The sequence below is a fragment of the Gopherus flavomarginatus genome, chromosome 24 (genome assembly GCF_025201925.1).
Source record: "Gopherus flavomarginatus isolate rGopFla2 chromosome 24, rGopFla2.mat.asm, whole genome shotgun sequence".
NCBI lineage: Eukaryota > Metazoa > Chordata > Testudines > Testudinidae > Gopherus > Gopherus flavomarginatus.
Window position 1 is genome coordinate 11,952,221 of NC_066640.1, and position 27,682 is coordinate 11,979,902.

At 58.3% G+C, this 27,682-nt stretch overlaps 1 protein-coding gene across 2 annotated transcripts; it reads right to left on the minus strand.

The window, feature by feature from the left end:
- CBARP (CACN subunit beta associated regulatory protein) lies at window positions 1-24,818 on the minus strand. 2 transcript variants are annotated; one of them, XM_050933892.1, is made up of 10 exons: window positions 24,731-24,818; window positions 14,291-14,363; window positions 9,387-9,532; window positions 7,569-7,630; window positions 6,725-6,890; window positions 6,226-6,400; window positions 5,363-5,515; window positions 4,317-4,524; window positions 3,487-3,670; window positions 1-2,068 (listed from the first exon to the last, which is right to left on the minus strand). In XM_050933892.1, the coding sequence occupies exons 1-10, from the start codon at window positions 24,733-24,735 to the stop codon at window positions 940-942; spliced, it is 2,301 nt and encodes a 766-aa protein (XP_050789849.1). In that variant the 5' UTR covers window positions 24,736-24,818; the 3' UTR covers window positions 1-939. The 2 variants fall into 2 exon arrangements, with proteins under 2 accessions (XP_050789849.1, XP_050789850.1); XM_050933893.1 differs by lacking the exon at window positions 24,731-24,818 and adding an exon at window positions 14,776-14,880.
- Window positions 24,819-27,682: the final 2,864 nt, after the last annotated feature.

A 27,682-nucleotide genomic window follows, 5' to 3' on the forward strand; every position in this document is an offset into this window, starting at 1 on the left:
TCCACGAGCAATTTCGGAGCTGCCCTCCCCCTCTTTCAGTGTGGACAAAATCAAAAGGAGGGGAAGGCTGCCAGCCCAGGGTGGCTCTGTTGCCAGCTCTGGGGGGGGGCTTGGCCCATCTCCCCTTTCCCTCCACTCCCAGCACCGCGGATCCCAGCCCCAGTCCCTTCTTTGCGAGGATGATTCCGGACAGAGACGTTATTGCTTGTAAAAAATCAGAGAGAGAGAGAGGAGGGTGGGGGGCGTGGGGTGTGCAGGGGAGGGGGCCGTGACCCAGGATTGGGGGGATGTCATATGTGCTACACAGCTGTACGGCGTGAGGTAAGAGTTTGGGGGTTATTAGTACAGGTTCCTTAAAACCAACCTGCTGGCCGTGCAAGAGTCCCCTGCTTTGGCAAACATTCTTCGCCTCTGTAACAACCCCTTCCGGCTGCCAGGCCTGCCTGGGGGTAGGGGCTGCTTCACGGGGGATTCCCCCACCCCTGGGGCAGGTGGGTCAGGGAGGATCTGTGCCCCCTGGAACCTACCCACACTGCAAAGTGTGTCTGGGTGGATCTGTGCCCCCCACGACCCTGGGGCAGGTACATCTGGGTGGATCTGTGCCCCCCAGGACCCCGCGCACATGGCGGGTACCTCTGCACAGATCTGTGCCTCTCAAAGCCCTTGAATGCAGTGGGTACATCCAAGTGGACCCCCCCACTCCAGACTCAAACAGGGTAGGCTGAGCCTACCCCCAGCCCTGGACCATTCTAAGGTGACAGGAACGTCCAGGCAGAGCCCAATCCCCTCGAATGGGGCACGTCTGTACATGCAGATCCGTACCCCCCCCCCGCCACCCTTCGAACGCCCTGAACGTGGTGGCACTGCCAGCTGTGGAAGGGGTTGTAGCCCTGAAGCCTGACTCAGTGGATGAGCGAGCTAGGTCTACTCCCCTGCCCCCTAGACGGGGCTATGGTCGGGAGAGGCCACGGCCACCAGACACTCCGGACTCTCTCTCGATTTTCTCAAGTTCCCGTACAGCCTGTCCTCGAGGCCCGCCATGATCTTGTCCGTCAGCTCAGCCCCTAGGGGCTGGGGGACACAGCCCGGGCCCTGGCCATTGCCAGGGCAGTCTTGGTCGTAGGGATCGGAAGCCAGCTTGGGGTCCCCAGCCAGTTCGGACGGCTCCTCCTCTATCACCTGGATCTTGGCATCAGCGTCGGCCACGGCGGAGCCATCCCCAGCCTCGCCCGCCTCCTCGGCGCTGATGATGCGGGGCAGGGTGCCGTGGTAGCGACTGTCTGGTGGGTAGTTGAGGCTGTCTCCCCGGCGCAGCGGGGTCCGGTGGCGCTCCAGGGCGGGCGGGTAGCGCACGCCAGGGTCGCTGTACTGCTTGGAGCGCTGCCACTGCTTGCGCAGATGGGTGCGGGAGCGGTGCTTGGCACGCAGGGGCGAGTCGTCGAACTGCGGGTCGTGACGGACGAAGGCATTGAAGAGGGCGTCCGTCTTCTCATCGATGCTGTAGTCCCGTCGGGGCAGCGCGTCCCGGGCTGGGAACATCTGCCCATAGGGGGACCAGGCCAGGGGGCTGTGGGGCAGCGGCTCCCCCACTGCCCCCTCTTCCTGCTCCTCTTCCTCAGGCTCGTGCCCCTCAAAGCTCTCGAAGATGGTGCCCTTGCGCCCAGCGCTGGTGAAGCAGATGCGCTTCTCTGAGGCCGTCTGGTCCTTGGGGCCCCCGTCCTCACCTGCCCGGCTCGGCGCCTCGATGGAGGCGTAGCCACTGTCCATCTGCAGCAGCTTGCGTGTGCCTGGCTCTGCTTCCGTGCTCTCCTGCCTGGGCTGGGCCCACGGCTGCTCATCCAGGCCCTCGGCTTCCTCCAGGGAAGAGGGGAAGCTGGGGATGCCTCCCCCAGCCGAGCAGACGCTGTCGCCCCCGTCACTGCGTACGGAGTCCCGGTCGTTGCTCTGCTCGGACGAGGCATACAGCTCCAGGGAGGCCCGCAGGCTCCAGATGTCGTGATAGATGGTCTGCTGCTCTGTGCTGGGCGCCTCGGGGACACTGCCCCCGCCCACCTCTGCTGGCTCTAACCTGGAGGCAGAACCCACTAATGTTATAGCACAGGCAGGGCAGAGGGGCTGCCCTGGGAAGCAGCAGGCAGGTGCTGGACCAGCATTGAGCTGGCACCTTCCAGGGACATTTTCCTTTCTTACAATCCAACTGCAAGTCCTTGCAACCAGAAATTCCCACCCCTCTTGGTCCTCACACACTCACTACCAGCCCCCTTCCCCTCTGCCCCTATCCCCATCTCCCCCACCCCACCTTCCCCCCTCCCTCTCTGACCCTGCTGCCCCATCCAGGCCTAGGCAGAGGGTAAAAGGTTGCCCTGGGTATTTCTCCAGCTGACCCTGGGGTTTAGGTGCAGCAGGAGACAGCCCCAATCCCACACCTGTCCTGGCCTTGGCCTGGGGCAGGACTGACTCTCCACCACACAACTTCATGTGCCAACATTTACAGCCGGGCAAAGAGAGTGACCGTCTCTGCCCTGATGGCACTAAGAGCACCGGGGGCAGTCCCCCCGGAGGGAGGGTGGTGTCCGGCTCCATTCTCTTGCTGCCCACCCTGTGCTGGCCAGTGTCCCTTTCCTTGCCAAGCCTGTTCCCCTGCCCTGCACTCAGAATGACATCTCCCAGGCAGCTGCTGCCCCAGAGCTGTTGAGGGAGAATTCCAGGTCTCCCTGGGTGGATTGGGGGCCTCACCTCAGACTTACGGGGGGGGGCGTGGCTGTCATGGGGCAACACTGGCCCTTGAAGAAATAAGAGGCCAGTGCACCAGGTGGGCCATGCAAAGGGAGAGACACAGAGGCAGGCATGGGCAGATGGGAGGAGCAAAGCAAAGGGGGTGGTCTGTGCCCTCCCTGAGCTGCAGAATCAGAGCCAGGGGGCTGGCAAGGAGTCATGAGATTGGTCACTCTGAGGGTGATGGGCTGCAGGGAGGGGCGGGGGGCTCTGGAATAAGGGCAGAAAGGAACTGGGCACTGAGCGCTGGGGGACTCTCAGGTGGGGCAACATGGAAGTGATGGCCCTGGAGAGGGTGTGTGGAAAATTGCAGTATCTTCCTTTGCTTTACTGTGGGAAGTGGGAGAGCGGTTCCAAAGTGAGCACTCTCCGACGATTGTACGTGCCTGTGAATAAAATATGCCCAGGGGTGCAACTTTGCATGGGACATTGCGAGACTGCGTGCTTGTTATGGCTGAAATGAGGGAAAACGGAGGCAGGCGCTGCTGTCATGCTGGAAGGTACCTGAAGTTTGGGGTGGGGTGGGGCAAGAGCGCCCTATGACAGGGCCCTTCCAAAGGAGACTGTGAATGGGGGCTGAAATCTCTCTCCACCTATGACCTAGTTTCCTTGGGGTGAACATTGACATCTGGGAATGAGACCACCCATCCCACCCCCTGTGCTAGTGCCCCACCCCATCCATCCCTATCCCCTCTATCTACTGAAAAATACCTGCCGAGAGAGGGTGGAGGGCTGGAGGGGGATGGCAGGAAGGGCCCAGCCATGGGGCGGAAGGCTATGTCATCTGTCCGGGCAATGTACTGGATGATGCCCGTCTGATGGGTGTCTCTGTCCTCCTGCTCCATGCTCTCGCTCGCCGCCCGCTGCCTCTGGAACTGACGTCGCTTGGGTGAGCCTGAAAGGCAGACAAACGCAAGGGGGGGATGTTAGGGGGGAGCGCCAGGAGAGGGGAGGGGCTGGAGGGGTGGGGGCAGAAGCAGGGGGGACGTAATTACAAAGCAAAATGGTCTCTGGGTCATTTTTGCTGCGTTCGTTGGCCATTTCCAGGGATCACCTCACTGCTCTAATCCTACAGCCCCCACCCCGAGCACCTCCCGTGGCAAATATGGGGTTCGCGCCCTGAGCATGCTGGGTAACGGAGCCTGCCCAGGCTAACCACTCTGACCCCTCTGGACAGGGCTGATCTCCTCCCGCTTGGTCACTCACCTTCAGTAATGTGCCAGGGACCCAGCTGGGGCAGATCAGAATTGGCCTCAGTGGAGTCTCTGTGGATTTATACCCACTGGAGATCTGGCTCTTGCTCTCCCCAGAGCCCCAGAGGGGCTGGGCAGATGGGCACATGGGGCACAGAAGCGAGCAGCCCTGCCTCTGGGACCACCGGCCCCTGTGGCTGGCAGCCGCTGGGGAGAAGCCAAAGGCTCAGCAGGGCCCCTGCGTGGCCACTGAGTTTGGATTCAACTGGGTGGGGGATGGGTGGCCCCTACCTCCAGGGTCCAGGACTGACCCTCACTCCCACAAGGATTGGGGGGGAGGGCACCTACCTCTGGTGTCCAGGCTGGACGCCCGCTGGTTGCTCTCAATCTTCCACTTCTTGATCTTGAAGTAGGGGCTGGCGCCCTCGAGGCTGGCGTGACGCCGCAGGCGGGTGAAGAACTGCAGCACGGTGCCCTGGGGAGGGGGTGGTGGGGGCTCCCCGGGTCCAGCACTGCCCGCTCCGGTGCCTTTCGCACTCCTGGCGGCCCCTTCAAACTGGGAGCAGGGGAAGGGGAGGGACAGAGGGAGGAGGGAGGAGTGACTCCTGGGGATGGGCACCGCAGAGAGCGATTGGAGGCGACGGGGCGGCAGGGAGCCATGCACGGCACAGTAGACACGCACAATGCCAGGGCTGCCTGGGCAGCCAGCCGTGAACAATGCCCTCAGAGCTCCCGCCTGCCCCGTCCCGCTCCCGGAGTGTGCTGAGTGCAGGAGTCTCCAACCCCGGACAGGCCTACAAAGGGGAATGGGAGGCACAGCCCACTGGTCTATTCCCAGGTCCCCTCAGCGCCAGCAAAGGGGTCTTAGCTCACCCTGCTGCAGAGCGAGGCTCCCCCAGTGTGTGGGGGGGAGTCCATACACTGCGATAAAGACTGGGATGGTCTCACAACCTTCAGGCTGCAGAGGGAGGGGGTTACCCCAACTAAAGCCCCTGCCTCCCAAAGACCATCAAAATGCTTAACTCTGTACATAACTATAGAAATGCAGCCACCTCTGGGGAGGGAGGAGCCAGACAGTGCCCTGCACAAAAGGCAGGGGGAGGGGGGGAGCTGGCCAAGGGCTCCCCCACATGGTGCCAGAGGGGCATTGGCTTTTCCTGGGCTGGTTCCACAGTCGCCAGAGCTGGCCCTGCCTGGGATCCACAGCCGAGGGAGGCGGCACCCGATGCTGGGCCTGCTAAGCCATCCCTCCAGGGCACGCTGAGTCTGCGTGGGGTGCAAAGGGGCTGAGAGAGTCCCCACCTCCACCACTTCCACCCTCCTCCCCCACTCCCCCAGCACCCATGGGTGCTGTGATCTCTCTCCCAGTGCGGGGGGGAAGGGGAGGCACGCACCGAAGGGCTCTCCCCAGAGGAGGAGGAGATGGATGGGCTGGCTTCGGCAAAGCTGGTGTCCACGGTGGAGTTGTAGGTGTCGCCAGGCAGGGCGGAACTGGGGCACATGGCGTGGGCGGTCAGGGCTGTCTGGGGCAGGGCGCCCCCTGGGGGCTGTGGGACAGAGACACAGAGAAACCACTGAGGGGTCAGAGGGCAGAAGCTGGGTGGGACTGGGCTGTCTTTGCCTCCTACCCCATGCCGGGAGAGGCCGTCTCTGCCCCCAGAGCCACCCTCCTGCCCCCATCGGGGTGGCCCTCACTGCCCCCAGAGCCCCCCTCTCCTACCCCACTGGGAGGGGCCCTGTGTCCCCAGAGCCCCTCCTCTCCTGCCCCCATGGGAGGAGCCCTCACTGCCCCCAGAGCCCCCCTCTCCTAAACCCCCTGGGAGGGGCCCTCACTGCTTCCTAGAGGCCCCCACTCTCCTACCCCCGTGGGAAGAGCCTTCACTGCCCCCAGAGCCTCCCTCTCCTGCCCCCCAGGAGGGGCCCTCACTGTCTCCAGAGCCCCCCCTCTCTTGCCCCCACTGGACCCAGAGCCCCCCCTTTCCTGCCCCTACTGGGAGGGGCCCTCGCTGCCCCTAGAACCCCCCTCTCCTGTCCCCCAGGAGGGGCCCTCACTGCCTCCAGAGCCTCCCTCTCCTGCCCCCCGAGAGGTGCCCTCACTGTCCCCAGAGCCCCCTCTCTTGCCCCCACTGGACCCAGAGCCCCCCTCTCCTGCCCCCCCGGGAGGGGCCCTCACTGCCCCAGATCCTCCCCTCTCCTGCCCCCCAGGAGGGGCCCTCACTGCCCCCGGGGGCAGGTGCTGGCCGCAGCCCTGGCTCACCTGGAAGATGGCGAGGCCAGGCTTGGGCGGGGGCAGGCGGGGCGACATGGCCAGGCTGTTCTCGCTTGACTCACACTCGTGGATGGTGATGATCCTGAGGGCGGGTGGCGGGACGTGGAGGTGGGTCAGCCGGGCGTTCTTGAGATGGTGGAAATCCCCCTCGGTCAGCGTGTACCTGCCACGGGCACTGGGTGACGGGGAGTTGCCGGAGCCGGGCCCCTGCTCTCGTCCGTACCCCCACACCCCCTTACCCCAAACCTCACCCATATCCCACCCCTTCCACTCCTCTCCTCCCCATCCCAGCCCCACACCCTTCCCTCACCCCAACCCTGACCCATACCCCCACACCCCTTCCTCCCATGCCCATACCCCCAAACTCTCTTACCCCAAACCTGACCCATATCCCAACCCTTCCACTCCTCCCCTCCTCCAGCCTTTACCCGCTTCCTCTCCCCACTGCACCCCTCTTTCCTCCCCCAGACCATCCCGCGGCCCATACCTCCTCCCCTTCTCTTGGGTCTTCTTGCTCTGCTCAAAGAGAGCGGCCTCGTTGAAGGAGACCCGGCGCCCAGTGGAGGAGCTGGACGAGAGGAAACGCTCCGTCTCCACATCCCGGTAGCTGGAGGCCGACAGGCAGTCTGGGTCGTCCACCTTGATGGTGATCTCTGTGGAGAAGCAAGATGTGGAGAGAAGGGGGGGTGAGAGCCTGGCAGCCCCCAGCCCGCAGGGCAGAAGCAGCACAAGCTAGTGCCAATGGCTGGGAGGCTGGTGTGGGACACGGGCACCTGCGCTGAGATTGGGCAAACTCGCTCCACCCAGGGGCACTCAAGCAGCCCGTGAGCCAGCGCCCTCGGGTCCCAGCCAGCAGCGGGAGGGGACAGGCTCAGGATCTCCTGCCCCTGGCTATGGAAGCAGGCAGCGCTTGGGCAGGGGGTGTCGGCAGGGAATATATGTGCCTGGTCCGGCCCCTCCCAGCAGGGGGCACTGCTCTGCCATGGGGGGTATTTAGTAATAGCGCTAGTCAGCTGAATGGAGTGAACAGCCCCCATGACTTGGCCGCGGCGTTTGGGCTGCAGGAGGAGGCATGGAGGGCTCCAGTGACTTTCGGATGGCAGCTCCTGGGACTCCCCACACCCTTGTCTTTCAGTGCCATGGGGGCAGCCAAAGCCTCCTACACCCTCACCCCCCCCCCCACAGCGAACAGCAGGTATATTTGCATGGGATGGGGGTTGAGATGTAGGGAAATGGTTACCATGACAACACATAGCCAGCCCTAGCAACCATCTCCTGCTGATCTCCATGGGCAGGGCTGGGGCCAGGCCAGCAGGCTGGGGGGTGCTCACCTTGCGGAGGCTGAGAGTCATCCAGGTAGGTGGTATTGGTTTTCTCAGGGTCATCACTGGCTCTGCAAAGAGAGGGGGAGAGACGCATGCATGGGGAGGGACAGAGAGGTGGACAGAGGAAGCAGGGCCCAGAGAGGGGAGGGGGCAAAGGATGGACAGAAAAGAGAGGAGACGGGTTATTCAGTGTCCCCCAACCCGCAAACCAATGGTGCCAGGGGCTGCTCTAGCATGCACACACAGGCAGGGAGCCAGACACTGGGCCACGTGCCCTATTGGCAGGGGAGTGGGTGCGGTGCAGCCCTTGGGCTGGTTTTGCACATTCACAGACTGGTGCACTTGGTACAGCTCCCACGCCAGTCTCTAGGACACATCCATGCTCCCACACCCATGCCAGTCCATACGGCGCACACCCCAACACCTCTGCTGGTCCATACCATGTGCAAAACCACCACCAGTCTGCACCGTGCACACATACCCCACTACCAGGCTGCACAGCGCCCCCAGACTGGTCCACACCAGGCCATACAGTGTGCTGGTCTGTACATTGCACGCACATTCCGGTCTGTATGGCATACACCCCACACCAGCCCATATGGCACACACATGCACACCACGCTCCGGTCTATACAGGACACACACATTATGTACACATCACCATGCACAGGGTCTTAGGACTGGATTCTGGAGTCCAACTGTCCCTGGGAGAGGAGGCTATTCTGGGGCATCTCACTTTGGCAACCCTGGGGGTCTCTCATCTTAGGAGCCAGTGGGAGATTCCAGGCCTTTGCTCAGGGATTTAATCTGTATTAGGAAAACCCGCTTGTCTCTGGGATGGCTGTGGTCCATGGGAACCGGGCTGGGACTGAGACATGGGGCTCAGGTTGGATGTAGAGAACTGGGGTGCTGGGCTGGGTACAGGGTGCATGCCTGGGGGTGCTGGGTCAGGTGCAGAGCAGAAATGCAGGGGCACCTGGGTTGGGAACTGGATGCAGTGCAGGGGCACGGGTCCAGGATGCTAGGCTGGGTGGATGCAGTGCAGGGGCACAGATCTGGGATGCTAGGCTGGGTGGATGCAGTGCAGGGACAAGGGTCCAGGATGCTAGGCTGGGTGGATGCAGTGCAGGGGCACGGGTCCGGGATGCTAGGCTGGGTGGATGCAGTGCAGGGGCCCAGGTCTGGGATGCTAGGCTGGGTGGATGCAGTGCAAGGGCACGGGTCCGGGATGCTAGGCTGGGTGGATGCAGTGCAAGGGCACGGATCTGGGATGCTAGGCTGCGTGGATGCAGTGCAAGGGCATGGATCTGGGATGCTAGGCTGGGTGGATGCAGTGCAGGGGCACGGATCCGGGATGCTAGGCTGGGTGGATGCAGTGCAGAGGCACAAGGGTGCCAGCTTGGGTGCAGGGATAGGCACCGGGCTCAATGGACGGCTCAGTATGGGGCTTGGTTTCAAGCCATTGGCAGCTGGGAGAGGTGCTTTCCCTGTCTTTCCCGCTCAGAGGCCAGGGCTGCTTGTCACTGGGCGAAACGGAGCTGTTAATCAGGGGAATTAAATTCTTCTGCTCCACTGGCGTCTCTGCAGCCATGATGGATCCTGATCAGAAGCCCCTTCATTCACACAGTTTTATGGTAATGCTATTGCTGAACTCAGATGTTTGGCGCTGGACCAGCCACTATAGAGAAAATGGGATCTCAGCTACCAAGCTCCCAGCTACGCCAGTCCCAGCCTCTCCCAGCAGGGGGCACTGTAGGTACCAAGCAGACGGGCTCCGGGGGTTGTGGGTGGTGCAGCGCCTGGCAGAGCCCCCCCACCCCTTACCTGGAGTGCCTGCGGTCTGTCTCGCAGCACTGGCGGCAGATAATCAGGATCCCGGACAGCAGCACCAGGGTCCCTCCAATGAAGATGGAGAGCAGCACAAGGAGCAGCACATACCCATCTTGCGTGTTCACCTCGCCGGGCACAGTCTGTGGGCAGAGCTGACTGAGCACGGGGCCGGCGCACTCCCACCGGCAGTGCAGGGGAGCCCGGCACAGGGGCTTTCCCTTGGGCTCAGGCAGGCACTCCCCAGTGGCTGCATGGGAAAGGCATTCATAGGCCTGGGGCATGCAAGGGTAGCAGGGCCCATGCTCTGACAGCTAGCACAGACAGCTCCTCGCCCCCCCCTCCCAGCTGGGCAGCAGTGGGTGAAACACACCTGTAGCACGAGCAGATGGCAGTGTGCAAGTGTGCGTGGAAGGGTTCATGGGGGCAGCTGGGAAGGCAGAGCAGGGGCCCATCTCTGACAGCGTCCAGTCCTTGCTGGTCATGCATGGACCATTCTGCACTGAGCTGCTCGCTGGAGGCGTCTCTTCTGTCCCCAGGGGCTTAGAGGCTGCTTTATCCCACACACGCTTGGAAAGCTGATGCTTCTGCATTGGGAGAAGCCCAATTTGCTCCACCACCGTCCCCCCCGGAACCTGGCATGTTTGCTCCATAGAGCAATGGCTGCTATTTCCCAGGGGTCTCATCCACTGATCCCTGCTCCCAGTGTCTCCTCCGACCCCCAACCACTGGGCTGCAGCCAGGACACTCCTAGGAAACAGTGACTCCTCCTGGGCCAAAGTCTCACCCCAGCCACGATCCTGGGAGCATTCACTTGACCTGACTTCACCCCAATGATCCGTACTGATCTCCCTTCACTCCTTTGTCCCCACGTGCCCTCCTGGGAACAGAGTCTGGCTGGACCTCATCTGGGATCAGGACCGGCGCTAGGGTTTCTCGCACCCTAGGCGCATGGCCATTTCGCCGCCCCCCCGCGCTGATCCCACGGCTCCGGTGAAGCTGCTGCAGTCATTCCTGCGGAGGGTCCTTTGGTCCATGGCTCTGGTGGAGCTGCCACAGGCATGCCTGCGGGAGGTCCACCGGAGCCACGGGGGCAGCCGACCGTCCGCAGGCATAACTGCGGCAGCTCCACCAGAGCCGCGGACCAGCGGGCGGCAGGTCAACTGGAGCCACCTGCCGCCCCCCCCAGCAAAATGCCGCCCCCCCCCGAATAATCCTGGTGCCCTAGGCAATTGCCTAGGCTGCCTAAATGATAGCGGCTGCCCTGCCTGGAATGAGATTCCCTGCCATATCCTCTGGGCCCTAGCCAAGGACATGCATGCACTGAGGGCAGGCAGCATGCAGTGGGGTAGGGAGGGGCATGTGGGCAGAAAGGCTAGAACTCAGCTGTCCTGACTGCCACCCCCTGCTGCAACCACTAGATCACACTCTTCCCGCAGAGCCGGGAATAGAGCCCAGGAGTCCTGCATCCCAGACCAAGGCCATTAACCCTTAATCCAAACCCAGGGGGTAGGGGGACACTGGGGCTTCCCCCGATTTAGCCCATCCCTGCTGCGTGGATCAGCTGGGGCATCTCTCCCTGGACGGAAGTGACAGCTGAGGTGCGGGGGGGGGGGGAAGGGGAGCACTGGGGCTGTCAGGGGAGGGGAGGCCGAGGGGGCGGGGGAGAGGAATGTAACATTACATTGGTCAGGTGACAGGGGAGCATTTGCCATGGCAACGCATCGTGATGTCAGGAGGAAACCAAAGTCACATGACTGTTTTTTAATTCAGCTGGAAAATGGGATGATAACCAGCCACAGATAGAGCCTCAGCCGCGTGCCCCCTGCCCCCGGGAGCCACTCCCCTGGGCCAAGGGCAGTTGGTGGCAGCAGCGGGGGGAGGTTGGAGGGGGACGGGTAACTGAATCCCGGTGCTCTCAGGAGCAGACAGCTGAGGGTGACCCTGGCTATTCCTGTTCTCTCTCCTATCCTGACATTTGAGGGTTTCGCTGCTGCCCAGGGGGACTCTGAGCAAGCTGGGCCAGGCTTAGCTTTCAATCAGCTGCCCTTGTGCAAGGGAGACTCTCGGGGGGACCAGGAATCACACACGGTATGGGTGAGGGGACCCCGGCCTCCTGCCCAGCTCAAGCCCCTGCCCTGGCAGAGACGGGGAAAGGCATCTATCCATCCACCCCTCCCTCCCGGCTACACACCCATCTGTGTATCCATGCACCACTTCCTCCTGCCACTCACCCACCCACTCATCCCTACACATACCCCTCCCTCCCTCCCTCTGTCCATTCCCTCCCCCCACTTACCCACTCCTCCTTCCCTCGCTCAGTCCTCCCACATACCCACCCCACCCTCCCTTGGTCTGTCCCTCCCCTCACATGCCCACCTCTCCCTTGGTCCATCCCTCCCTCCACATACCCATCTGTGTATCCATCCACCCCTCCCTTCCCCAACACACCCATCTGTATAACCATCCCTCTACCCGCCTGCCCATCTGCGTATCCATCCATCTCCCCACATGCCCACCCCTCCCTCCCTCAGTCTGTCCCTCCCCCACCCACCCATGCATCCATAGTGATAGACGCACATCTATCTAGTTAAGCTCAAGGAACCCATCTGGGCCCAGCCCTCCTCCGTGGCTCCTGCAGAGTCATCTCCCCAGGGCCCAGCATGAAGGTGGATGACTCACGGACTTTGCTTGCAAGCTCTTAAACTCCCCGCTGCAGTCACTGAGCAGATGTCCACTGCTGAGTGGGCAGCTGCTGCTGCAGCTTCCCTTGTGTCTTACGGCCTCCGGCTCCCTCTCTCACTCGCCTGGCCCTGGGTATCTTCACCCCCATCATCTCTCTCTCCTCTGCCTTGGCTCCACTGTCTTTCACTCCTCCCCCCGAGTCTCTCTCTCAGTGGCAGAGTCTGGCCTCTCCTCCCTCTTTCCCAGACCAGTCAGTGACCCCAGTACCATGCGCCACCCACCTCCCAATCTGGCTACACAAATTCTTCCTGCCCTGGAAATGCCCACTTGCAGGTGGCACTCTGAGCTGGGCGGGAGCTGCTCTGTGACATGACACAGGCAGCCAACTGGCTTTCTCGGGCTTGCTCTGATGTCATGGCAGGGGAGTGCCCAATACCCTGGTGGGTGGGCTAGCCCTGGGGAGGGAAGGGTGGAAAAACCCTAGGGGCTCCGGCTGGATACAGAACATTGGAGCCCCCTCAAGATCTGAGCAGGGGCCAGACTCCAGCATAAGCTGGAATAGCCCCCTCATCTGGAGACCCCTGGCTGCTGCCTCGACTAACACTCATGTAAGACAGGCTCTGCTCTCAGCTACATCAGGGTGAATGATGGACCTCACTAAAGTGACCTCACTAAAATCATCAGAGCCAATCTGTATTTACTCTGATCAAAGACCAGGATCTGGTCCCCGTGAGCACAGAGCAATTATTAGCAGCAAAGCAGGTGTAGAACACCCGATGTGGGGTGTTTCCATCCACAGCGTGACCTTGTGACCCAGCAGAGCTGACAAAACCATGCACAGAATCAATCCCTCCCCTGATCCCAGCCTTGGGGGTCTGTAAACCATCGGGGCAGCATGCCCAGTCCTTCATCAGAGTGATGACCGACATAGCCCAGGATGGAAGGTAGAAGGCTCAGCCCTGCAGTCCTTTCACCAGCAATGGCCATTGATTGTGGGATGTACCTGGGTGAGGTACTGTGGGGTGGGGGATTTTAAGCTTATTTTCCTCTTTACCTAAGCACCAGGCCATGGTGCAAGTGAGACTAACAGCAGGTACCAGAAGCAGGTAGAGATTGCCTCAGCTTGGTGCCATCCTCATACAGGGTAGGAGGGATGGTGTCCCTAGCCTCTGTTTGTCAGAAGCTGGGAATGAGCAACAGGGGATGGATCACTTGGTGATTGTCTCTTCTGTTCATTCCCTCTGGGGTACCCAGCATCGGCCACTGACAGAAGACAGGATACTGGGCTAGATGGACCTTTAGGCTGATCCAGTCTGGCCGTTCTTATGAGGCTGAATCAGGGCCTTGGTATAGTGGGGGGGAGTTTTGCTATTAAGTTCTATGGATAGAGGGACATGGGAACTGCACCTGGCTAGACAGAAGGACCGAATCCCACTGCTTGGCCACTTCCTTCTGGTAGAACAGTACCCAGGGCATCACAGAAAGGCCCTCACTTCCCATAATGTACTAGGCCCATTGCACATGTGGGGGGGGTGGGGAAGAGTTAAAGGGGTTCCTGACTCCTGTGGACAAATGCCTATCCAAGGCCCTGGAGCATGAACTTTGATTGTCATTCGGTGGCTTAGCTGCTGATGTTCCTATTGATCACCAAGTGACCTGGCCCTGTTTTCAAAATCCTCCCCGAGTGTGTGACTCACTGATCCCCAGAGGAAGGGGTGTGTCTATCACGGACGGGGGAGTTTTGTTAAATGACCTGTCCCTTTCCCCCCATCCCACCCCCAAAGAATAATATCGACAGGTATCAAAACTCCCAGCCTGCTGCTGTCCCTGGGCCTTTTCTCTCCCACTGCTCTCAGACCCACACCCTGACAGCCGGCCCCACTTCATGTCAGCCAGAACTGCAAGGGAGCGATTTCTGCTGGGATGCCCATGGGAAGATCTGTCTCCCCCCTAGTCCTGAGTACAAGAGGAAGATCCCCTCCAGCTTCCTGAGCAGCAAATCTTCCCAGGAGGTGCCGGGGAAAGACTGAGCTAAGCCAGGGGCTTTGGATGTCCTACCCAGCACTATTGCATGGATCTCAAACAGCTCAGACCTGGATCTCCTGCTTGGGAAAGAGGCAGGTGCAAAGACTCACATGGGGAGCCCAGTGCAAGGGGGGGCCAGGAGTGATGGGGGGAATCCAGCTCCCACCCCCACCCCCCCTTGGGGCACGTACCGTTGTGCTCTCGGTCGTGTTGTCCCAGGCAGTCAAGTCATTGCTCATGGTCTGTCCCAGCTGGAAAGTCCTCCTGGGAGTCGGGAAGAACAAGAGGCAGAAATGACACCCCGGGAACAAAAGAATGAAAATCCCGCACGTGGAGGCGAGAAGTGAAGGGAACGCGCTGGGGCTGGGCTGGGCAGGTCCGTCCCCGCCTCGCTCCGGATCTGATCCCGGTTCACCGCCCCCCGTTCACACGGGCTGGGGCGGCAGCACCAATCGCGGGGGGGCTCGGATGCTGCCGGTGTCCAGCCCCCGCCCCATCACACCGTCTCCTCCCTTCCCTGCACTTCCTCTCGGCTAGCGCCTGCCCAGGTAAATCGAATTAGAAAAGGGAGGAAGAATCGGATCCGAGGCGGATCGTCCGGAGGCTGGTAGGAGTCAGGGGGCTCCTAACACTGGGGTGTGATGGGGTCGGTTCCCTGCCCCCCAGTTCCTCTTGCCTGCTCCAGACCGCTGGGGGCTTTGCTCATCCTCTGCTCGGCAGGGAAGCCGCCAGCCCCTGTGCTCTGCAGGCTTCTGCGGCGCAGATACCGGCTCCCCTTCGCCTCCAGCCCCGGGGAATGAAGCCGTCCCCTCCCCACGCGGCTCCATGAGCTCACCCGCCCACCCAGCCGCTGCAAGCCGAGAGCCCTGACTCGAGCCCACGCGTGAAAGTGACTCCAGGTGGCGCTTAGTCCCGGCACCCTCCCCGGGGCTTGTGGGGTGGAGTTAAACAGGGCCCAAGGGCAAGGCCAGGGCGGGGTGCCGGGTTGGGGGGGGCATGTCTGGGGGCGGCAGGCACAGAGGCAGCTTGATGGGTTAAAGCCCGAGGGATGACGGGGGGGAAATGGATGGTGTGTATACGGGGAGGGAGGGGTGGATGGACATATGGGAATGAATGAGTTTGGGGAAAGCTGCCCCCACTCTGCCCTGGCTCCTCCCAGGGAGCAATCCGCCCTGTGGAGGGAGAGGAGATGCAGCATCTCACGGGTGAGTCCCTAGTAGCCAGCAGTTCCTTCAGCCAGTCTCACTCACTGCTCCTGGGGCCACCTTTTTCCTTTTGGGATGGGAGCGAGACGTGCCATGGATAGCAGGTAGGTGGGGCCACACGCCCTTCCCAGGGCTGGAGTAGAACCCAGGAGTCCAGACACAGCCCCATCCCCCCCGTGTGCTAACCACTAGATGACATGGCCTCCTCTCCTTTGTATGGGGCGTACCAAGTTTCCCAGTTCTCTTTCATGTTCCATCCCCACATTGTCCCTGCAACTCTGCTCTACCCACACAAACAGCAGCCTCCACAGCCCAGGGCCACCCAGAGGATTCAGGGGGACCTGCGGTCTTCAGCAGCGGGTCCCGCTTTGGCGGTAGGGGGGTCTTTCCGCCCCAGGGCAGAAGGACCCTGCCATCAAAGACCCAGAACAGAAGAAGCTCCAGGGGTCCAGGCCCCACGAGAGTTTTCTGGGGCCCCCGGAGCGAGTGAAGGGCTCCACTCCAGGGGCCCCAAAAAACTCTCATGCGGGGCCCAGGGCCTGGAGCAAATTGCCCCACTTGCCCCCCACTCTGGGCAGACCTGCCACAGCCCAGGCATGGATGATCAAAGGTTAAGATGAGTCACATGGTGAGGTCACCTCCTTATGCTCACACACGGAAACACAACTCCCTCTCCAGTCTTGTCCGCACTTGGCTTTTTGCCCTGTGATAGACCCAGGCCAGTTGGGACCAGCAGAGCAGGCGATGGGAGGTATACTGGCCTGTGAATAAGCAGTTTTCTGTTCCTTGAGTGACCAGAGCAGGGCCTGCTCCAGGCTAATGAGAACACCTGACTCCAATTAACCTGCTAAGAGTCAGGTAAGGCTGTTAAGCACCTGACTCTAATTAAGGCCCCTCTGATGCTATAAAAGGGCTCACTCTGCCCAGGCTAAGGGGAGCTAGAGGAGAAGTAGTGTGTGTGGGGAGCAGGAGGTAGAGAGTGAGTAGGCTTAAGTGCTGGAGGTCTGAGAAGTACAAGTGTTATCAGACACCAGGAGGAAGGTCCTGTGGTGAGGACAAAGAAGGTGTTGGGAGGAGACCATGGGGAAGTAGCCCATGGAGTTGTAGCTGTTGCACAGCTGTACCTGGAGACACTCTAGACAACTGCAATCCACAGGGCTCTGGGTTGGAACCCAGAATAGAGGGTGGGCCTGGCTCCCCTCCCAACTCCTGATCAAACACAGGAGGAATTGACCTGGACTATGGCTTCTACCAGAGGGAAAGGTCTCTGGGCTGTTTCGTGACCCCCAGGGTGAATCTGCGAGTTGAGCAAATCTGCCAATAAATGCAGGACCCACCAAGGTAGAGGAGGAACTTTTGTCACACTCCTCAATCAGCCTCCATTCCAGTTGCAGTGGCACCAGCCTTGGGAGGAGCCCTCCAGTAAACAAGGCGCTAGCATTTGAAACAACCCAGCCTGGTGCATGGAGCCCCATCAACTGCCCCCAGAGCCCTCTCTTTAGTAGGGGTCCCCTCAACGCTACCATGAGCAAAGCTGAAACAGTGGGTGATTGTAGAACCACTCCAGCCATCTCTCGTCAGCTGCTCAGAAGGAAAGAACTGGATGGCTCAAAGTATCCGTGATGATCCATGGAGTTTTCATTTTCAGGTGTCCTGGTTTACAGCCATTCCGGCTCAGCAAGGGTGGTAGTTTAAGGGAAAGGCTTTCAGGAGGCCCAGCTAGGAGAGGACAACTGTCTGTTTGCTTCAGGTCCTGGCTTGGAACTTAGAACTGGGTTTGATTCCCACCGGTTCTGTGTGACTGTCAGAGAGTCACTGAATCTCCCTGGGCCTTAACTGCCCTTGGTCTAGACACTGTGTGTGTGTGTGTCTGTCTGTCTGTCTGTCTACAGCACCTAACACAATAGAGTCTCCAGGAATGCTAACAAAATAACATCTCCAAAGCCCCCACTGCAAGGAGCACTGAGTGGAGAGCAGCTGTGGCAGCTGGACTCCACCTTCTGGGTCACAGCTGGGGCAATGGGTCAGCGGTAGAGGCTGCCTCTCCGGAGAGTCACCCTCCAGTGCAGCTAGCCAGGCTGCTCTGGCTTGCACTGTAACTGGTTAAACTGAAGCACTGGCACTTTGCTTTTGCTGTCATCGCCATGAGGTTCCCAGGCAGTGTTCTAGCCACCACCCCACGGGCCTCTCCCGAGCCTGCAGCCAATGTTAAGGAAGAACATTGCAATTAATTGCTGGAGGGCGGCTTCTGAAGTGAACCAGACAACATTTCAGAAGGGAGAGGGGCACAGTAGCTTTCATGGCTGCCACCTGACTGTGATCTTGTCAGTTCTCATAAGCTAAGGAGAATCAGGCCTGTTCAGATCTGGAAGAGGAGACCTGTAGAGGAGAAACACAGTAGCCTCTTCTCCTGCTGTAGCTTGTAATTGTCAGTGGCTGTTGCTTGTATCCTAGAGCAGAGGAAGGGAGTGGTGGGAGTGACTCAGTACCAATAAGCGGTGCCCTTCTTTGAGTCAATGGGATATTGGTGCCCTCTTTAGGATCAGATTGGAAACTAAGATGTTCTGATTGCTCAGGGTCATTAAAGACTTGCTGATGCTTTCTACAAGCACAGGGGTGAGAGAACCTGGTTCAGTGGTTGCAGTTACATTCTGCCTCTCTAGTTTCTTGAAAGTGGATGTATAGTGTTGCTGTGTGCTGTTAACGTTCTATCCCAGAATGAGCTGCATTTCAGCGCACGAGCAGAGCCTGCTCTTGTTAAACTTCTGAGCATGCTGCAAAGTTAATTTTTTCTCTGGGATATTTGGTGGGTATGGTGGGGGTGGGATTTGAGGAGGGTATTTAGATGCCTGCTGGGAGGCAGGGATTGAATTGGATTTTGGGTGTTAAATTTGTACCTGAGCCTTCCTCCCTAGAGAGAGCTGTCTTCTAACAATCAGTGCAGGCTTGAAAGTGGGCTTGAAACTCCCTCTCTCTGGGGTCACGGGTCTGTTTCATCGGCCATGAGGCCTGTTGCCAGTCACAGGAGTTTTCAAACCGCAGGACATTCTCCCCTCATCTCTGCTCTCCTCTGGTGACGGTCAGGGCTATTTGAAAATCCATTTGAAATCAGATCAGGAATAAAATATTCATCGAGCAGGTGGCACTTTTTCCCCTCACATCTTTTGTGTGTCCTGTCTACTGGGACAGACTCTCTCTGAATGTCTGTGAAGCACCTGGGACAACGAGGCCCTCATCTTGAGTGGGTGTCCATGTGCTACCGTCATACAAATAGTAACAGTTAAAGAGGCAGATCTCTGATTTCAGGTAAAGCCAGATTGAGATTCTCTGCCACAGAGGCCTTTACCTCCCCTAGGACAACTCCATCATTGCACAGATGTTTAGGAACAGCTGGGCCAACTAGGCTGTGGTGATGTCCCACGGCCAATCCTGGATATTTCAGAAGAAGTTATGCACCTATTTGTGTACCACTATGAGCAACAGGGGGGAAAAGGCCTCCCCAACCCAGCATCTGTCTCTGCTACTTATCTGGTCTGTTACTATCACACCTGTGTATTTCCCCCCTCTCTAATGTACTTTCCCAACCTCTCACAAGGTAGGGTGGTGTTATCCCCATTGTACAGATAGCCTCTTTTTGCCTCAGTTTCCCTAAGAGACTTGTCCAGGGTCATACATGGCATCTGTGGCAGAGCCAAGAATTGAACTGGGCTTCCTACTGCTCTAGCCACTGGACCAACCTTTCTTCCACTAGCTGCTCTACTGTCAGGGGTTGGGTCTTTCCCATCTGTCTCTGTCCCCTCTCCCCCGAACCATGGATGAGAGCACTTATCCTGGAAGGGGGAACATGCAGGAGGAGTGCACACAAAGGTAGCAGCAGTTTAGCGAGTTTAAACAGCACCAATCTCTCAGCCAAGCAGTGCCACCAGCCAGGCACTGACTAGCCAGCAATGGGCCATCCTGGAGGGTGGCTGCTGTGCATCAGGGTCTGGCCTTTGAGCCTCTTGAGTCCAGCCCCAGTGTAGGAGGCCCCAGATCAGGGAGCTGCTCCTTCTTCCCCATCCCTGACCAGAGATGCACCCTGAGCCTAGCTCAGCAAGTTCCTCCCATGCCCCTAGGAGGGAAGATCCCAGCTGCTTCCCACTCCCAGCTCTGAAAGCTGCTCCCAACTGCCCATATCATCATCCTGGTTAGTGCCGGGAGCTTCCAAGGGAAGGGTGGAGGGCTTGTGCCAGTGAGAGCATCTGCTCACTGTGCCCCTTTGGAACCCCCAGCACAGGGCTCTAGATTTCTGGGGAACGGGCTGACTGCCCTCCCATCCAACCCTGGGCTCCAGTTAAGATAGTATTGAGTGGGGTTGGTGAGATTTGGGCTTTCAGACTATGCTGGAGAATAAGATTCTCCCCAAAACCTGGGGTCCCCAGTCAAAGTGGATAGAGAAGGAGCTGGAGATCAGGGGCTGGAAAGAAAGGAAGAGAACAGAATGGAGGGTGAGGGAAGGATGAGGCTGAGACAGCAAAGCCAGTCCTATGGAGCATGCTAGGACAGGGCCTCCCTGCCTCAACTGGCCTGAGGTCACCCATGCCCAAGGCATCTTGAGCTGGTGCCAAACTCCCACCCCAATCCTAATGGCAGCTGGGTCTGGGCTGGCCTGCCCCCCTCTTCTCTTTGCAAGTTGGGGAAGGGCTGGGGGCTGTGGTGACCAGGGAGGTGAAGGCAGATGAGAAGAATGTCAGGCCTGTTTTCCCCCCCATCATGGAGGAATTTCATCTCCATGGTGACAGAAAGGGGAAACAAGGCCACCATTGTCTTGGCCCGGGTGCTGCAAGGAGACAGGTTCCTGGGCTGGCGCCACCCGGGAGATGTTTGGCCCCAGATGAAAGGGGCCCGAGCGGGGGACGTGGCAAGAGGCCGTTTCACATTTGGTGGAAACCCTGCTGCGGGGCCGGAGGGAGAAAGGAAGAGCTGGTGGGGCAAGAAGTGAGGAGGCTGGGGCTGGGGCTGGGCCAGGCCCAGCAGGCCTTTCGTGAGCAAATGGCTGCTGACCCCCTACAAGCTGGGCTCTGGGGAACCCAAGGCGGGTGGGGATCTTCAGAGACACTCCAGCGTGTGGCATGGCTGGACTCCAGTGCCATTGGGATGATACATACAACGAGCTCTGGCCATCTCCTTCTCACTGTGTGTTTTTAACAAGCACATCACCAGGGTATTGGGCATCAAAGCATCTTTCTCCCCCACAACACATGGCTGCATGGGCAGCCCTCAGCCTGAAGCAGGGCAGGCCACCAAGACTGGCTGCAAGGTGGGGCAGGGGATACGTTGCCTGTCTGGAAGCCCTGGGACTGAGCAAACCTCAAGTCCCTCCAGCATATCCCAGCTCCGGGCATCTCTGTGCAGAGGGCTGGATGGAGCTGCAGGAATGGGAGGAGGAGGATGGGGTAGGAGGAATGAAGGAGTCTGGTGCTTACTGACTGGAAGGGTTCTTTGTTTCCTGTGGCTGGCAAGGTTGGGGTATATTTGGCGACAGGCTCTCTCTGCAAAGTGCCATCAGCTCTGAGCTTCCATGAACACAGCACCAGTGGCCGGCACCCCTCTTTCAAAGGGGACCTTGCCCCAAGGCTCTGGCCACTCGTGGTAATTAAATATCCCTCCCCATGCTTCTTGGGTGTTAGCCTCAGCATCCTGCTTAAATCCTACTCCTCTCAGTCCCCCTCTGGACAGACCCAGTATCCTTTGGATAGAGGATCTTCCAGCTCCTGAGCCAAACGGCCATGGAGGCATGTCAGCCATTAACGCCCAGCCTGAATCTGGCTGCCTAGAATTCCAGCCAAGGATCCAGTAGCTCTTATCTGGCAGTGGCTCTCAAAGCACTTTACAAAGGAGGTCAGTATCGCTACCCTGATTTTTACAGGTGGGGAAACTGAGGCACAGAGCGGGCCCGTGTCTTGCCCAAGGTTACCCAACTGGCCAGTGGCAGAGCCCATGACTCCAGCCTTTTGGTTGTTCCTATAGGGCTGAGGCCAGCTGGCAAGAGATGCGGTGGATTGAGTGGCTTTGGTGCTGAACTAAGACTCTGGAGATGTGGGTTCAGTTCCTACCCTGTGCACTTGTGGGAAAGTCACTTACTAGCTCCATGCCTCAGTTTCCCCACCTATGAAATGGGGATAATTCTGTCTAGTCTATTGAGCATGTCAGCTCTTCAGGGCAGGGACTGTCTCAAAACATTGTCTGTACAGCACCTAGCCACAGTTAGAGGCTACCATTGTGCAGATAATAATCCCACTCTGGGGCCTTCGTACACACCCACCATCTCTCTCCAAGGCCAACCTAGGTTTTGATAAACAGAAGTAAACATGCCCTGGTGGGCTGCATCTGCTGTGGGAGCATCCTGCCAGCCAGGCAGCTGGCGCTGTTTGATTCCCTATAATCCACCCCCGCCAGCACCTTGGATGGCTTCCTCTGCCAGCCTACAAAAACCCGTTTCATGCACAAAGTGCCGTGTATGCAGCAAGCCAGCTGCCACCTCAGTTGGGCTCTCTGGGGACTGCATGGCAGCTGGGGTCTGGTTCCCAAGAGGACATAGGGTGGCACAAACCTCACTCCCCAGCATCTTCAGGCGAGCATCAGTGCTGCGTTTATGAGCCTGGTCTCCAAAACCAGGCCAATCTCCAGCAATGGGGCTTTAGAGGAGACATGCAAAACCAGTGAGTTTGGGGTCTGCCTGTCATGGGTGGATCGATCCACCTACCTACTCTTGTAGCCTGGACAGCTCAGTGCTTGTGCACCCATACCTCCATTGTAATGGGATCAAAAGGGGACACAACTCATATCCCGAAGCTCCCCATGTCTGGCAGCAGGGAGGCACTTCATAGCCTGCCCTCCCTCAGTAATGGGGCCACCCTGTACCAGCCTCAGGGAACTTAACACCCCCTATGAGGTGAGTGTGGGGAACCTTCCTTCATCCCAGAGGCTGGTTCACCTGTCCAGTCTGCCTCTGAGACTGTGCTCAGAGGCAGGGGGGAAGATTCCTCAGTTCCCGTCCAGAGACATCACTTGCTAGTAGGGGTGTGAAATAACCCCAACCATGGACAGATCAAAGGGGGGGAAGTCACAGACGTGCAAATGCACGCACACATACCCACGCACACACCTTCGTGCCAGGAGGCTGATCCTGCCAGCTCTGAGCCATTTTGTGCCACCAGCCATGTTGCAGCTAGGGTTGCTTGGTCTGGTAGGAGAGCTGTGTGCAAGGGGTTCCCAGCAGAGCAGTTCAGGGCTGAAGAGGAGCAAAATTCCTTCCTGAGAACATGAGTATGAATGTAGGCAGGGGAGGGGTGTGTAAAGGAGGAGTGTGTGTGCGCACGTGGACATGTGCGTGTGGTGTGAGTGACAGGCAGTAAAGAGACAACATGCATTTGTGTAAGCATGTGTAGGGTGTGTCTATAATACGCATGCATACTAAGTGTACTATGCAGGCAGATCTGTGTGTGTCCCTCTGAGTGTATTGTGTTAATGTGTGTAACATGAATGTGGAACTGCATCCATGGCCTTCAGTGCATACTGTGAGATTGTGTGTGTCATATGCATGCAGATCTCTGTGTGTGTGTGTGTGTAGTGACTGTGTATTGTGTGTGATACACATGCTGATCTGAGTGCATATGTCCCTCTGTGTCTGCACCTGAGTATGTATTCCTCTGTGTGCGGGTTTCTCTCGGTGTTAGCAAATGAATCCAACACATACAAATCTGTATTATTCTTAGTTTTTACATTATGATTCCTGATAGGTTTTTACTTGACATTTCGTGTTTCTCTCCAGCTGGGAGAGAGATATCGAGCTCAGCTGACACGGGGAATATAAGCGAAGACGTACTTGCCGTTTTTTGTTTTAACCAGCCCAAAATAACCGATTACGCTAATAAGGACAGGGGTGGACAGACTCATGTCACAGACCATTACAAATAATAAGCTGCTATTAGCGTCATGGCCAAAAGGGAAAGCAATCTCGCCTCCCTGGGGACAGGATTCAGAAATAGCATCTAGCTCAGAGAGGGGAAGGGGGGATAAGAAATAGCTCAAGCTGAGGGGTGCTGGGAGCCATTGAATCAAACTGTGAACCCTGTATAGGATGGAAACTACGTCAAGCCAGGGGTGCGGAGCCCCCCTAGTTCCAGCACCTACATTCAGCCCACTCCCTGCCCGGCTGCTTCCTTTGTACTCCTGATTTCAGCAGATAGTGAAACATCCTCTCACCAGATGGCAAAAATCAATCGCGGAATGATGGGGCGGTTGAGCTGCCTCCTTGGTGCACAGTCTCCTTTCAAAGAGGTAATTTTTGAAAGCTACGCCGATTCCCACCCCCACCCCTCCCAGCTCGCCCCAGCAGGACCCCTGGAGGTTTTTTCTCCCCCTCCCCCCCGAAAAGCGATCGACTTCCATCTCTCTCTCTCACCCACCCACAGGGAAGTGACTGCATCACCCACGCAGAGGACCAGTAGTAATACTATCAGCTGATCAGAATCTTAATCCATTAATTCTTCCAGCCACGCTCTCTCTTTTGACTGGGGCTTGGAGGGTTCCCCTCCCTTTTAATTTATTAGTCTAAGGGACGTCTCGCCAGCTGCCTGTTAGGATGATGATGATGATGATGAAGAAGATGATGATGATGGCGGTCGGCACTAAACACTTCTGCACCCGGGTCTGGTCCCTCGGGCCCAGCGGTGAAACCCCCGGAGCTAACTCACCCTGGGCTCCGGGGCTGGAAGCAGCCTGCGTAATAACCAAACGCAGCCAGGGGCTCCGCTGCACCTTCGCCCCCCCGGCTGCTGCTTCTCGCCCCTCTTTAACCTGTCACAAGCCGAGTTGCTCCCTGTCCACCCCAGCTCCCCCGGGATACTTTCCCCCTCGCTGCTGTCACCCGGGATCTTTGCAAACGTGCCGCTCTGCTTTGTCTGGCGGTGGGCGAGAAGACCCCGCCTGGGCATTGTCAGTCAGATCCACCTGCTCGCGTTCCCTAGTGTGGACGGAAACCGGGTTCGCGTGCTGAGTACTCTCAGCATCGCCCCCGCCCCCCTTTTAGGGTCACCCTCAAGTCCAATCAAGCTTTTAAAAACAGCGCGATCGCCAGAAGGACTAGCATGCAGCACCCCCCACCCCCCTCTGTAAACAACATCTCTGTCTGGTTACTCCCCCCACCCCCAGCACGAGAAGGCTCCGAAATCCAGCATGCAATTCCTCGGCCGGGCAAGAGAGGATCCTGCTGCCTTTCCCATTGTTTTTAACTCTCTTTCGTCCACGGAAAGCGCCCGATGGTTGCAAGGGAGAGAAAAATCACAGTCTCGAGGCATCTCTGTTTGCAAAGACACCACCACGGCCTCAGCTTTGGCCGCGGGCCGGAATCCCGGCGGGGGGACGGGGTAGGAAGGCACTCACCTCATTGCAATTCATGGGCTCCATAGACAGGGAAAACCAATGAGCTCCCAACGATCCCCAGCACCTTAATTTTGATTTAAAAGCCAGAGGATTTATGAATGAAACGGGTCCCACCCACCTCTGAGCCGGGGGGGGGGGGAAGTCACGTGAGGGAACGCTCATACAACAGCAGCTGGAGGGGTGAAGGAGGGGGGATGCTGAAGCATTGCACATCATGGGGGGGGGGAGAAAATTATATAAAATACCCACCCCCCCGCCCCATGTAGCGCAACCGTTTTGCAAAAGAACCTGCCTAGAATGATGGATGTTCTGCATCTCTGCTAACAATCCAGGCTGCCCAGCTGTGTAAACCAGGGTCCTCCTCTCTCCCTCACCCCAGCATGACTCCACTCCAAGGGAGGCCCAGGGTAAGTCTACACTCCAAAAAACCATCCCATGACAGCGAGTCTCAGAGCCATGGGGCATCTGACTCTGGCTTGTGAGGTTGGGGATCCCCCTGGAGCCCCCCTTCCCCCCCCCCCCCGCTGGGTATTAGAGCCGGGAGTGCAAGCAGGACCCTCTACACTGCTATTCGTAGTCCTGTCGTGCCAGTTGGAGTCAGGAGACCCGGCTCAGAGACTGGCTGCCTTGGGAACCCTCACCCCCCGTGGGTCCTGTTCTCGGCTGCATGCCATTCTGTCAGCCTCAAGAGGCCTTGTGGGTGGAACGGGCCTCTGAGGCCCATTCTGCCCAGGGGGGCATCCCCAGCTGGCACAAAGGCTCTGCTCTAGGCCTGTGCCCAGCCCCTGGTGTAGGGTGTGTGGTCAGAGTGTGTTGCACTGGGATAGTTCTCTGCCATGGGAAGCCCAGCATAAGCTAGAGCAGCCCTGAAGCAGCTGTGATTTACACCACAAGCCAGGCAGGGCTCTGCGTGGCCTCTGAATTTAGAGAGTGCACAGGTGGCTTCAAGAAGGCTTCGCGTTCCCAGCGTGACATAACCCTTTAGGAGATGTGCTTTGAGTTTTCTTTCAGCGCTGGCTAGGCTGGGACCATAGGCCGCCAGAGCTTAATTGGAATCTTTGCTGACTCTGGTTCCTCTATTGCAAGATAAGCAGCGACAAGTTGCTGATGCTGGGCTGGGGCTGCCAGCTGCCAGGGCTCTTCGTGAACGTCAGCAGCCGCCAATGCTTTTATCTCCTCAGCCGCAAGAGAGCACTGTGGGAAGGAGGCCTTTCGGTGGCCGCTTGCAAAAATAGCATCACCCTTGCGAGGGGACGCTGTGAGGACGTGACGGATGATGCGACTCCCTGGCAGCCATGTCCCTAGTGGCTGGGTGCCTACAGCTCATGGCTTCATCCCCGTCCGGGCCGCCACTTGTAACACTAGTAGCAAGGATAGAACAGGTGTGAATTTTCACATCCCTGAGCAACATCGCTACGTTGACTTACGTTTTAGGTGTAGACCAGGCCTGAAATCAAAAAGGGAACACAGAGAGAGCTGGGAATGGGAAGTATAGAAACTGTTAAATTTTTAAGCTATCACTTTAAGTGTCAGGGGGTTTCCTGGTCCTGCTGTCAAGCTAGGGGCTCTGTAGAGAAGCATGAGATCTGGGTCTCAACTAGCAGCAGTTAGTCTGTAGACAGCCAGACTAGCGTAAGGTGGAGGTGGGTTGTGCCTCTCTGTTTTTGGGAGCAGCCTGCTTTCTCTCTCTCTGTTTTTAGGTTCTTGTGTGTTATCATTCTGGATTCTAAGAAATAAAGTTGTGTTACATCACACCCTTCCAGCAAGAGGTTTGTAGGGTTTTATTTAATTTCTCTATATGAGTGCTGGGAATATAATGGCATGGGTTGTATATGTCTGTCTCCAGGAGACACTGAGCCAACCTTCCCCTGGGACACAGATCCTGGGATTTCCAGGGGCGTCAAGGAGAATGAATGACATTGGCACAAACCTAGGCACAGCTCCAGCAATGTATCCCAACCTGGAATTGTGTAACATGAACTGGCTGCTTTTCCCTTTGCCCCGTCCCAGGGGTTAAGCTCCAGCACAGGGACATTTGATTCCATCCCTAGGGGAGGTGTGTTGGCTGCTGAGAAAACCCCCGGGTTTGTCTAGACTAGGAGAACTGGCTTTGGTGTGACTATGTCACTGTGCCTTCCCTACTACACCCCTCACATGGACCCACTGTGTTGGTGCAAGCCCCATCTCACACCTGTGCAAGCCTCTCTATGCTGGGAGTTGGCACTGGGTGTAGCTACTTTAGTGCACAAAACACACAATGTAGACGGGCTCAGATGAAGAAAAATCACTTACATTAGCTCAAGGGCTGGGAGGCCTGGGCTTTCAGGTCCAACAGCCCTCAGTTCTAGCCCCACTGGCAATCCTGGGCAGTCAGGACATGGTGATTACAGGCTGAACTGAGAGGATCCCTGGTGGAAGAGAATGACTCCCAGGAGGCCATGCCCCAAGGTCGCATTTCCTCCTACAAGTAACTGAACAGTCTGGAGAGGGGGCAGGGCTCCAGCATCCCCCTCAATGAGTGCATCATCATCATCCACCCAGGCTCACCTCTCTTTGCCAACTGGAAGCCCTGTGGCTAAATCCAATCACGTGGACTGCATCACCTCCCTTCCCCAGGGAGCCTGGTGCGGCCCAGAGCCACTGGCTGCAGCTCCGCTCTCCTGCATGCGGCAAGGCAGCCAATCCTGCCCCGGAGGGAGTGCGAGACAGTGGGCAGGAAGCTGCTAGCAAGGCCCTTGTCCTGGGGAGGAAAAGACCCACTTGGCCAGGGGCTTGCAGGAGCCCTGCTTCAGGGAATCACTATACGTTACCAGCCAGCTGGAGCGGGAGCAGGCTTCCAGTCCCTGGGAGCCCCTTCGCTGCCCACCCTCAGTGTTGGGAAGGACGGGGAGCCCATGGGAGCCGAGCCCTGGCACTCAGCAGGGAACGCTTGCCCCCAGCACAGGGGCTGTG

Excerpts from the sequence above, each read along its gene's own strand:
- CBARP (XM_050933892.1), bottom strand. Across the intron at positions 4,525-5,362 it reads CCTCTGGGGAGAGCCCTTCG|TTTGAAGGGGCCGCCAGGAG; the intron begins GTGCGTGCCTCC and ends CCCTGCTCCCAG. Across the intron at positions 3,671-4,316 it reads GTCCAGCCTGGACACCAGAG|GCTCACCCAAGCGACGTCAG; the intron begins GTAGGTGCCCTC and ends TCTGCCTTTCAG.